The sequence below is a fragment of the Melozone crissalis genome, unplaced genomic scaffold, assembly GCF_028551555.1.
Source record: "Melozone crissalis strain CALT ecotype California unplaced genomic scaffold, PUWL_Pcris_2 ptg000045l_1, whole genome shotgun sequence".
Taxonomy (NCBI): domain Eukaryota; kingdom Metazoa; phylum Chordata; class Aves; order Passeriformes; family Passerellidae; genus Melozone; species Melozone crissalis.
This window is the reverse complement of record NW_026535823.1, coordinates 16,250,491-16,262,827: the sequence shown is the minus strand read 5'-3', so window position 1 is coordinate 16,262,827 and position 12,337 is coordinate 16,250,491. Positions and strand designations below refer to the sequence as shown.

General features: G+C 39.3%; 1 protein-coding gene across 1 annotated transcript in view; it reads right to left on the bottom strand.

Annotated features, from left to right (window-relative positions):
* Positions 1-11,225, bottom strand: part of ABCA4 (ATP binding cassette subfamily A member 4) — a 59,945-nt gene extending 48,720 nt beyond the window's left edge. The window contains exons 1-5 of the mRNA XM_054285760.1: positions 11,160-11,225; positions 8,655-8,748; positions 7,996-8,137; positions 5,958-6,097; positions 3,027-3,154 (exon numbers count right to left, since the gene is read on the bottom strand). Of these exons, the coding sequence (XP_054141735.1) occupies positions 3,027-3,154; positions 5,958-6,097; positions 7,996-8,137; positions 8,655-8,748; positions 11,160-11,225 (570 nt within the window). The remainder of the gene's footprint in view (positions 1-3,026; positions 3,155-5,957; positions 6,098-7,995; positions 8,138-8,654; positions 8,749-11,159) is intronic.
* Between the last annotated feature and the right edge of the window lie 1,112 nt (positions 11,226-12,337).

The window sequence follows — 12,337 nt, the reverse complement described above, 5'->3', positions numbered from 1 at the left end:
AAAATAATTTTCTTTAGAAAAACAATCTGCTGAGCATTCCAGTCTTCAAGACATATGGATTGAAAAAACACACCACAACTATACCAGGTCAGACAGAGATGTATATTTACTTCTTATCTAAGCAAATTAGGAAATTCATCATTATAAAAATTTTATATGTGAAAACCATTGTATTTTATCTGCCATGACTGCCCTGAGCTTCAGCTTATGGAGCAGCAGTTGACAAAAAAAGAAAGGCCTCTGAATTACACAGAGATTGCATTTTGGAATTACGATGCAAAAAAGGGATGTGAATTTCTAGAAGTATCTGAGAGGCACTATCATCACTACAGCTGTACTGGTATAAAGGTGTTATTAACACAAGTTTGACAGTGCAGAGAAAGGCAGAATGCAAAAGAAGGAATTCAACTGACAGATCCAGCCTGTCTTGCAAAAAACCTCCAAAACCACACATCCCTGCCCTCCCTCAAATTGGAACATTTGAATTGGATTTAAGTTAGTTTATGTCAGTGAAATAATTAGCATATTTGCCGGGTCACTTAAGTCCTGGGGATGTGTGTGATAAGAACAGCATTTTTTAACCATACACGCCTCATTTGGTGTGGCCCTCATCAGGCAGGGTCAACTGCAATGAAACTGGGCTGCACAGGGAGGCACCCTGGGAACCTTGATTTGACTTGTGAAATGAGGAAACAGTGACATTAACATCATTAAGAAGGATAAACACAGAAAAAAAAAAGGAGTTGTTATTTACAAACTGTAACTGCTTTTCAATAACGTTCATGAACAGATGGGATTAGAAAAACACCAAACCTCCACCCTTCCAATTTTTCCGGTAGGCTGTGCTGCTGCCAATCTTTCCTGAACTTCTTATTGTTGTGCTTTAACATCAGTTTCTTATCTTTATCTTAGAATGACTCAAAAAAGCAGGCTCTCAGAGGGAAACTTCAATACTTTTTTTTTAATCAATGTGTCACTGTTTAGCCAAAGCTGGCAAGATGAAGTCCAAATTATTTTTTCAGCTAGTTGGCTGTTTGATCAGGTTTAGCTTTCAGCTCTGTGTGTCATTTCCTGACTCCCAGGCGGCTCAGACCTAGATCTCCAGCCAGCTGTTGGCAACAGTCAGGCTTTTGTAAACAAGTTGCTTTCAGGTTGATCAGCTCTGTGCCATCAGCAGCAGGGGGAAGGGGTGTACAGAAACAAGCAGGCTAACAGAGGGCGGAGCAGCATGAAGAACTGGAGATGAACTATCACGGCTGAGAATTAAGACAATCATAGATCTAGGGTCCAGTCATGGCTCTGAAACTTCCACCTCAACCATGCAGAAGTCCAGCACAAGCAACTTGCTTATCAAGAAGGGCTATTGGAACGAAGCAAATCATCTCCCACAGAAAATGCCAGTGTTCAATTCCTACTGAAAATGATTCTCTTGCTGTGTCTTTAAAATTATGACATTGGTTTTTCTGCATCGTTTTCACCTGAAAGAAGTATTCAGAGCACTTTCTTTCCTCATAGCTGTAAATCAGCTCTGGTGAGATGATCTTGTATCCCTGCAATTACTGCTAACAAGGAAACTGCATAGAGGGCAGCAAAAGTGGTATTTAACACCACATCTCCTCTGGCTTCCTCTAACCAATACTCAATTTCTTTCATTTCCAGCATAAAGAGAACTACATCTCTTTCTACATCAGCACAGAAAACACAGCAGAAAGACACCACATTCCAGCAGGTTTCAATAATTATTTTTTGGTGATGATGTTGAAAACTTCAGTCTTGCATACACTGGCAAGCAGAATTTTTAGCAGAAGATGAATGAATGCCACTGGGGAGCTAATAGAGTCTAACACAGCAGCACTCAGTTCTCCTGACACAGCAGACCTCTGGTGCAGAAGAGGGATGGGATTAATAGGAAAAGAGAAACCCAGCAAGATATCTGTATATAGTCTCCTTGTCACAAGCAGCAAGGAAGTAAATTTTCAACATCTCAGCTGACATGGAAATGTGAAAATGCATAGGATGTATCAATTTACACTGGCTTTGGTATGGTCTTGTGGTATTGCTTCATGATAAAGTGAGGACAGGGGAGGGCTTCCCCAGGTACCAATCAAGAATTCAGCAAATAAGTAATTTGGCTACTGGTCACACCAGCTGGAACCTATGATGCACAAAAGGAACTGCATGAAAAGTCATGAATGCCCTCCTTCTTTCTGCCCACACACAGTTTTAGAATTTGCATTTTATGTGGCAGAGAAACAGAGGAATTTTGTCTTTCAGCCTCAATTATTCACTTGCTTCCACCCACACTAATGCAGTGTAGAAATTGTTCCAGAATTCCAATTCAGCAACATTCATTCATTAATAGAGCATTCCTCAGAGAGCTCCCAGCCACCATGCACAAGCATTTACAGCATGTACGTGCAGAAGCAGAGACAGCCTGGTCTTGGTCAAACATAGTTCCTTGCTTAGCTGCTTCAGGAGGGATTTGACCCGCACTTTTCACTCTGAATTTTCTAAGCAGATCTATTTTTCAATCAGAATCAAAGAAACTGGGTCTGTTTCTCCACTTTCACCTATTCATGTAAGACAATACCAAAAAGATATCATGCTGACATTAGGGCAGAGAAATTATAAATTAAGAACCTCCATTAGTTCTTCTCTCATCAGGACTATTATCTCAAAAGGATGCACAGCTTCCTTATGTTTTTGAGTCAAGTCTTCAGTCATGGGGATGGATGCAGTACTTGCCAGTACTGTTTCTTGATGCTCATTATTTGAGTGCAACAACAGAATTTTGCTGTTTATTTAATGATTTTTTAATATTTAATGTATACTCAAAATGTTATTTAAAGACAAACCAAACATCTCTTCCTCTAGATTCACAAAAAACAAATGGAGAAATTGAACAAACGACCCATAAGGCATCAGTCATTCTGGGCCCAAGGCCTTCACTGAGGCTACTTTGCACATAGAGCCAAGAGATTGGTTCCTCACAGATAACCACCTGGTAGCTGTTAAACCCTACCCACCTGTTCAGGGCGCACTTGAGCATTAATAAGCTGGTAAACAACAAAATCTGGGAGGCCAACATTTTCTAGCAAGAAGGAAGTGAGGGTCTCCCCATCTTTCAAAATGTCAAGAATTCGTATTCCTCTTCCTGGATGAAAAAAGAATGCACAGATCAGTGAGATACCAAACAAAGGAAGTTAAAGAACAGCTCATATCCTGGCTTAAACCTGCAAAAAAGGATGTGCTTTGGCTCTTATACCTAGTCGTGACTAACTGGGGATAAAATTATTTTTGCAATTCAAAATCATTTTAATCCTTTGTTGGGAAATGATAATCAGAAAATGCTGAGTGTTCTGGCTCTGCATATCTGATCTCTCAAAGATGTTTCAGACTAGGGCTACAGTAATGGACACATTGAAAGCAGCCCTGACTGCATCTGAAACTGTCTGATTTTTTCTGATGTAATGCTTTATTTTAAAGGTTCAGATTCAAGTATGCTACAGTTCTTAGTGTCCTTTCTTCTGAGCCTTGTGTAAATAACTTCAGTCAACCCTTTACATTTACACTAATTCTCAGTGTTGTCAATCAATTTTAGTTACTTAACCTTATTCTCTAGCATTGCAAATGTGACCCTTGAAAATCTTCCATGAGAAATAACTCAATTTCTTTGGAGAAGCATAAAGTGTAGCTTATGCTTCATAATAAACTAGATTAACAACTATATTAAACTAGATTGACAACTACTCTTCAGGCAAACCAGTGAGACTACCCACTGTTAAATTAGACACATGTAAGATGTTAAATTAGTCACATGTAAGAGGCCACCAATTTCCCTGCTACCGTCTGTAACAATACTCAAAGTACTGCTTTCCTAAAGTCAAAGAGTTCCAGTTTTTAAAACTTGTCTCTGTTACAAATCTTATCAGTGAGAACTCTGCCTCAGCATGGTGCAAGAGAAAAGCTTGGAAACCTAATGTTGCTCATGTTCATCAAATATTTATTATAACTTTACTAAATTATACCTTTATTAAAGGTAACTCACACAGCATCCACAGACTTTGGTAAAGAATGCTTGAATAGCTCTAATTCTTCTTGTCTTTAGAACAGGCAATGGAAACTGACAGGAGCAGTGTGTATCCTACTGACATAGGGAACGTAACTTTCAACATTTCTAATAAACACGCACTCCATTCTGTGAGCTGAGTCTTATCAGAGTTTGCCAACTAACTTCCACAATTCCATCTGCACTAAGCATATTCTGGCCTGAGGCTACAGGGTCTGAGAACTTCTTCAATTGTTTCTCCACATATTTATTCAAGCAGTAAACACTGAAAACAATAGCAGGGCTCTGTCCCTCATATTCTTACTGATGCCTTTCCTGGCATCCAGGCAGTGTGGAGGAAAAAGCACACCACAAGAAAACATCTCATCAAAAGTGTCAGAGCAAAGGGAGACCAGGACAAGGAAGGAGGACTCAAGAGGCAGGTCTGATTTCAGGAATCAGAAGAAGGGGCAATCACAACTCTGGCATTTGCAAATTTTTCCTTGCTCAACATTGCAGCTATTCAATTAAGATTGTTACTTAAAAGCGATAGTAGTAAGCTGTAAACACAGACAGCTTAAATAGCCAGTCTTTCAGTAACTTTTGCTGTATGAAGAAAGATGGCAATTCCTATTTTATTTAGATAAGCTTCAGAACTGACTTTGGTGTTTATTTGTGTTTATTGGTGTTTATTTCCTTTTATATAAAACACTATAGTGTTTATATAAAACAATATAGTGTTTTATATAAAAGGAAATTCCAAATTTCTACTTTTTTTAAAGTAAAACACATCCAAAACCTCCACAGAGTCCGAAGGAGCGTTAACATTTCATGTCACAGGATTCATGGGAACGTACTCTATATTTCATGAGTAAAGTTGATATGGGATGCAAAGGCAACTTCCTAAACCATGGGGTGTGGCCCTTTAGCAATACACAGCAAACCCATGGCATGATATGCTTTTCCTCCCCTCTAGTCATGTTTGATTTCTACGGCTGGGTACAAACAACAGCTCAGATTATACTCGAGTTCTTGTTTACATTCTGGGGCATTTGGTTGTCTCACTGTTATTTACAAGGAGATAATCCCTTTTTTACTTCTAGTTATAAACCTCTGATAGGATAGTGGACCATGTGCATCAGATGGTTTATACACATCCTGTTAAAAATATCGGAGAGTGACTAATTTTAATAAGAATGCTATTCCTGTGACAAAGGATTTGAGAATGGGACAGATCAATTCACAAAGCCAGACCATTTTTAAACCTTTAGTTTTAGGAGTATCCTTTTCAAATTCTATACTTCAAGTCCAAAAATTTTACAATTATACCTTTCCCTATTTTCCCCAGGACTGTGTTTTGAGTTTGGCAAGTTGCTTTGAATAAAAATTAATGCAATGATTTTGCAATTCTATTTATAAGTGTTCTGTGCTTTCTAAATAGATCATGAAGAGTTTCCTTCTTCATTGTTTCAAACCTGTTTTAGCTAAGACTGTAACCAAACACCTCTAAGCACTTCTCTGTGTTATGCTCCTGGCATATATTCATTGTTCCTAATTTTTCATTCCTTTGCATCTTCCAGTGAACTTTCTCACTGCTTTTGCTTTTCCTTTAATGATAATTAATGACATTTCTTAACCCATGTTTTACTTTGTGTGGTGAGATATCCATGCTTTTCAAGTTTTTGTCTACTGTTATTTAAGATGGCTGTAGTAGGAGATGACTGCCTCTTCTCCTTTTCCTTAAATGACAAGTGTTTGTCACGGAACAGATTTGAACTTACCCTAACAGTAAGCAGAGCAGCAGTTACATGTGAAATATATTATAATGCTGCCAGACTTCAAAGTAACTACTATCCAACTCTCAGAAGGAAAAATTAAATAGTCTAAAGGATATAGACACAACAATTACCTGCAATTCTTTCAGGATTAGTTCTCATTGTTTCCATAAACTGAGTCATAATGATCAGCTCTTCCCAGATTCTTCCAAGGTCATGGATTTCAGGGGTTTCCAGTAAAAGCTCCTGAGCATCTTTATATACCCTTGCAAGACTGAAAAGAGAAATAATGAAGAAACAGTAATTTAAGAGTGATGACTCTTGAGAACCTTTCAAGTAAAAAAAAAAACCCAAAACCAAACAAACGAAAGAGAAGAGAAGAGAAGAGAAGAGAAGAGAAGAGAAGAGAAGAGAAGAGGAAATGTTGACTGTCTGTATTAGGGATGAGGAAAAAAAATAAGTTGTCTTGTCCTCAGTTTCAGATAGTTTGGGGTTCAGTTAGATTTGAAATTCCACAGAAGTTTTAAGAGGGCTACTGGTGTTGCAGAAGATTGGCCATTAATATATTTTTTTGTTAGCCATGCTGGTCCTTCTGGGGACACAGGACCTTCCCCAGACAACTTGTATCTCACAGTTATAGTGCAAATCTGCCCTGGCTGTAGCCCAGGCCCACCTCCAGCAGTTGAATGGGCCACTCTGGGTATATGCTCAGCCCAGCAAATGACATGGAGTCATTCACAAACAGAAACATCCTTCACCTCACACATCAGTCTCCTCCAATTTGTTTGGCCCCTTCAGAATATTTCTTCTAGGAGGAGCAGGAAAACACAAGTAACAAATAGTCACAGGCAGCTGTTCAACTACTGGTTCTGGGTTAGAACATGCAGATCAAGCAAGGATGCAACCAGACCCTCTGTTTATGAACAAGCATAAGAAATTCTAACTATCAGGCAAGGCCATTACACTTCTTTAACAGTATTATGTTTTTCCATGCATGCAACAGTGTATCTCAGTCCCCATGACTCATTTTAGCTTACAGAAAACAACAAACAGGAAGGACCAAATTCTTTCAGAGAACACAATGAATTTACTTCTGCTGTAGTGCACTGGATTCATTGGGACTGACAAAGCGACAGTTTGCTCTGTTACAAGCAACCTAGAAAAGCCAGAATGTACAGAGACCAGAACCCTCTAGCTTCACTGTGTGTTTGACTGTACCCCACCAAAAATGTTCAGCTAACTATTTTTAATCCTGTTCACCAGGAACAAAAGGTCAAATGGTAAGTTAAGTCCACATTACAGTCTTTCACATGACAGGGGCTTCAGTGGCCTTCACAATATTAGCTCATGAATTTTAATCATTGGATGCTCTAAAGTGGACTCTGCAACCGGGAGATTTGAAGCATTTTTATATTTAGGCTGACAGGGTTTTTTTCACTCCAAGGGTCCTTGTCCACTATACTTTCTTTCGTGACTCAGCTGTAATGAACAATGCAATAAAACACTCCAACAGCCCTTTTTCAGTAATAGTCTGGAAATCTCCCATCCTCCTATTTTGCAAACAAGCTTAGTATCAGAAGGGTATGTTCTGATTAAAGTCTCACAAGTATATAGTCAAAACAGATGTTACATAAGAAGTGGCAGTGCAGGTTCCTATTTGCTGCTACTTCAGCAGAGCTCTCATTCAGAGGGGACAGCTCCAGTGATGAGAAAAGAAGGCTTAGGTATTCCATGCTCTTTTATCAAAAAGGTTTGTCCCAAGACATTCAGTAAGTAAATTCTTATGGATTTTATTAAGTGAACATGTGCTCCCTAGAGACATGCACTGAAGTCTCTCTCTAAAAGGCCTAAACCTACCACTGTGAGCTGTTTCAACTTTGTTGACTATTTGCAGCATGAAACCAAAGTGCTAGAACTGAAAATTTTTGTCTTCCAATGTTTGCACACTGGTATATTATTATCTTCCCTATTCATTCACCCCACAGAACAATTCTTTAAAATATTTCTTGGTGTGGTGAGAGACCTTTCTAAGCAAGGTGAGGATACTCCAGCCTTTCTCCCTGCGTCATTCATACTCATGACTGCCCAACAGGTGCCAAGAGCAAGCCATGAGCAGTTCCCTAGCAGGCCTGTACTGCTGCAACCCAGCCTCACACACACAACTCTGCTTACATGGAATTTTTGTAGTTGGACACTACACCTGGAGCCTCTCCATGGGTCGGGCTGCGGAAACAGGGATTGTTCATGTTGCAGAAGATGCCATGTAACCATGGCAGTGTTCCTGCTGATGGCATTGCCTTGTTTGGGAAATGACCTAGAGTACCAAAAAACAAAATAGAAATTGTTAGGTGTCTTTTCCAATGCAGCCTTTGTGAATATAAATAGCACTATGAGTTGGCTCTCTACAGAAGGAATGTGATAGGAATCACATAGGTTTATCCTTAACTGAGAAAAAAGAAGCCACCAATATAAGCATATGGCAATTTTCAACAGAAACTAATTCTGAGTAATGTGAATGACTTTTTAAATAGGTAGTGAGATAGTACTTTCTCAGTAACAGAATTATGGAAATCCAAAACTAGATAGCACCTTAAAACTCCACATAAGTCTGACCAGAAAGCATCTCACAGGAAAACTTGACATTTTTTCTATGTCTTCACTGGTAAGTCTTATTCTACATGGCTACAAATAACTAAGCTATTTGTACTGAAGTCTGTTCTTTCACCACTGGATAGTAACACTCCACAAACAGATCCCAATACCTCTGTCTGAGAACACCTGGCCATAACTTATAACAAGTCAGATCATGATAACATCTGAAACATTCTTACATTCATGTTGGCGATACAGTGGATTTGCTTTCCTCAGCCAGACGAGTGCAAGAAACAATGACAGAGGCCATAAAAGCTCCACTAGAAAACGAAGCTGGAAAAAAAGGAAAAAAGTAAATTAAAAATTAATTTTACAAATAGACCACTGTAGAGTCACTAGATGGCTAAAGGCATGAGGCCTCCTCTCACAGCAGAAAAGCCCAGCACGTGCCCATGGCTATCTATCGCCTGTTACACCATTTGAGAAGGAAACCCAAAAGAGGATTTCATCAGAATGCCATGAAGCATCACTATGAATTCAGTGCTCAGTGGCTTCTCTACCTCTTCTAAAGAAACACCTAAACATCCTTACTGAGGTGAAAAGAGGCAGGAGGTAGTGCACGACTCTACAACAAGGATTAGATATAAGAAACAGATGGATTATTTTAATCCACACTTTGACACTGCTGGGCTCATTAGCAGGCTGTCAGTACACTCTGCTTACCCAAAAGTAAATGACTGCAGCATAAGATATACATACTTTGACCTTTACTTTCGCTTCTTTTTGTCATTATTCATTTCAATGCTATTAATTTCCTAATACCTGTAGAAATGCATGTATTAAGATCAAACACCTTATTCAATAACACAGAAGACCCCATCAAAAGCCACTTTATTGTCCAGACCTTTCAATACACTTAGAACAGTCACCAGCTCCCATGTCATGCCAGAAAATCAAGGGCACTGCTTTACCACAGAGCAACATCCTGCCTGGTTTTGAGTCTGTTTCCTCCACTCCTGTGTTTCAGTTTGTTTTACTGCCTCTGTGTGTTTTGGCAGAGGTTTGAAACTACAATCCTTTGATCCTGTAACACAGGCCTTGGACTCTGAGGAACAGCAATGGGATTTTTGTGTCCAGACATATGGCACTTTTTTGCTCCTCCCTGTAACTGCCAGGACAAAATATCTTCAGAACCAGGGTGGTAGTAGAGAAAAACCCTCCTTGTTTCTTTACCTTTGCTCCCTCCTCCCCAACCAGGTACCAAATACGTGATAATAATGCACATAGCAGGAGAGCCAAAGACAAGATGGGTCACATTTGAATGTTGTTTTGGGCAAAAGGCACTCCACAGCATCATTAAGAGCAGGTTTTTTGGAGCTGCCCTGTTTATCCACTCTAATTTTGTCTAACAGCTTTAGTTAAGCACAACATATTCTCACAGCAAAAGGGTAGAAAGCTTTACACCACGCAACAATTTTCTATTTCACAGTTTTCTTCTTAAGGGTTTCCTTTCTAAAACAGAACAATAACAAAAAACCCACCCACCACCACCTAGGAAGTTATGCATGCCTGATCTTTTTAAAAGCAGACAAAATCTTCCTAGCAGCAAAGGGCAAATGACACATTTATTAGAGAGGGAAACCTGACAGCTGTTGTGCACAGCTCTGAATACCCTTCCCAGCAGGGTCCACAAGGTCTGATCAATATCCATTGCCATCCATTTGGGAGAAGCACTAAACACTCAAATGCAGAGGGGCAAGAACTGGTGAAACTCCTTGGTCTACCTTTGCTGCAGAGTAAATCTGTGTTAATGCTCAGATGTTGATTCTTTCTTCACCCCCAGGAAATAGAAAATCCTCAGACTTGAATTTGGTAGCTCCTTTCTGTCTGAGTTAACTAGTTTGGAAAAGATTGAAGTATGAAACTCAACGGAAGCTTGCTTTCAACTTGGTACACAATGTGTTGTGTGGTAAGGACGGACCAGTCAGACCTCTGTCAGACCTCTGACTTTTTCCTGTGGACCTTATCCAGAGGACAAAAAGGTGTCTCAGAATTCACTATAAGTATCAGAAAGCAGCCCATAATCCTGCAGAACCACATGATAAATAGCCAGAAATCCCAGCAACATGCACAGAGAAATGTAATATCCAGACAGAGCTGTAATGGAGCAAGCACAGTTATAAGACCACATAAATGTGACAAGCTTAAATTGGCTATGGATCAACTGTAGACTCTGCAATGAAGTCTTGCTGTAAGAAAAAATATCATAAGATCTAAGAGGATTTGAAAGTACTTAAAATATTTCTGGCTTTTGCCTTACTTATGTCATTCAGCCATACTAAAAAAGACACAATCTGTGTGAACTGTAAGGTCCTAACTAGAATCACATCTAAGAGCAGCTAAGTGTGAAGAGCAAATCTAAAATTAGGAAGCAAACCCTCCTGAGCTAAATGATGATCATTATGTTTTCTAACAACAGATCTTTTTATGTGAAAACATATAAATATTACTAACCACAGGTCTTCTGGTACACAACGTTATTTGTCAAAGAAAATCCCAACATGGCTATTCTATGTTTGGTCTGTAAAGAGCAGCTTTGTAAACTGCACCAGACAAGATGCCAGACAACAGACCCCTACAAAGATCACATGTGAATCTTTGAGGAACTTGAGAGTTTTGCATGCTGATAAATGTACCAGTGGAGTGCATGGTTCAAACCTGAAACCCAAAGACTAATACTTTACCTTTTGTCTTTTCCGAAGGATCCAGTTCTTCCAGAGGAGAAGTCTGACTTGCCTGAAGAAGTTCATTCTTCTGCATCAATACTTCTGGTTTACCTGTGGCAAAGGATGCATTGCCATTTCTTAGCTGACATCAGAAACAGACCTTAGAGCAAAATAACAGCTTTCTCTTCTTATTTTAAGATTATGTTATCACAGAGATCAGTTCCTTTCATTGTCTGTACCATTTAATTTTGCACTTTTCATACACTATCATGCATGAAAAATCGTGAGTTTCCTTTGCTTGGAGGCTACTTCCTGTGACACATTTATCAGCACTGAAAAGCAGTAGAGAGGAAGAACATCTCTTTAGAATAAAAAAAGTCATGAACATTGAATCTGGCTATTAACTTGGACTTGCGTGTAATGAAGGCAGTTAATTGTTGCATCATTTATCACAACAAATATTTTTTACTACTTGAAGTAGAGAAAAACACTATAATAAAACAGCACAGTAGAACCATAATAAAGAATAGTACCTAGTAATAATGTGTGGAGAACTCCACTTGGTCTGAGGAGGTACATGAACTTCTGGAGTGATAAGTCATGGTGGAGATCTATCTTCACTCTTTACAGGCAGCACCCTGCTCATAAAATCAGTGATGGCTTGGGATGGCTGCAATCAGAAAGAGAGTAGGCACTGAAAGAAATTCAATTTCCATAAAAGAAGTTCATTTACATATATAACAACACTCCTCTAAAATCAGAAAAAGACCACTACACTTAACTGGATGAACACTGAATTCCCTATAGATTTTCATCTGTAAAGGGCATCTGAAACAGCAATGTAGCAAAACCTCCTACCAGTGCTCATGCTGGGCAATGATGCTATATAAGCACTACCACAGTTTCCCTGTGATTATTCTTCCAAGTAGAAGCTGAACAACAATCCAGCTTTCATTATTGAAAAAAGAATTTAAAAGCATGTGGCAGTGCTTGCCCTTTTCTTTCCCCTTCAGAGGGCTTTGGGTACACTTTTGAAAATCCTCCACAAAACTGCTTTACAGAATTTAACACTCTGTAGATTTTCCCCAGCCCACTGCAGCCCTGACAGCAGAGCACTGCACTCTGCACCTTCCCCAGCACCATCATTGGGCCTTTGAGCCCCTGCACACAGGGGCCACCTAAACCACGCACTTTAA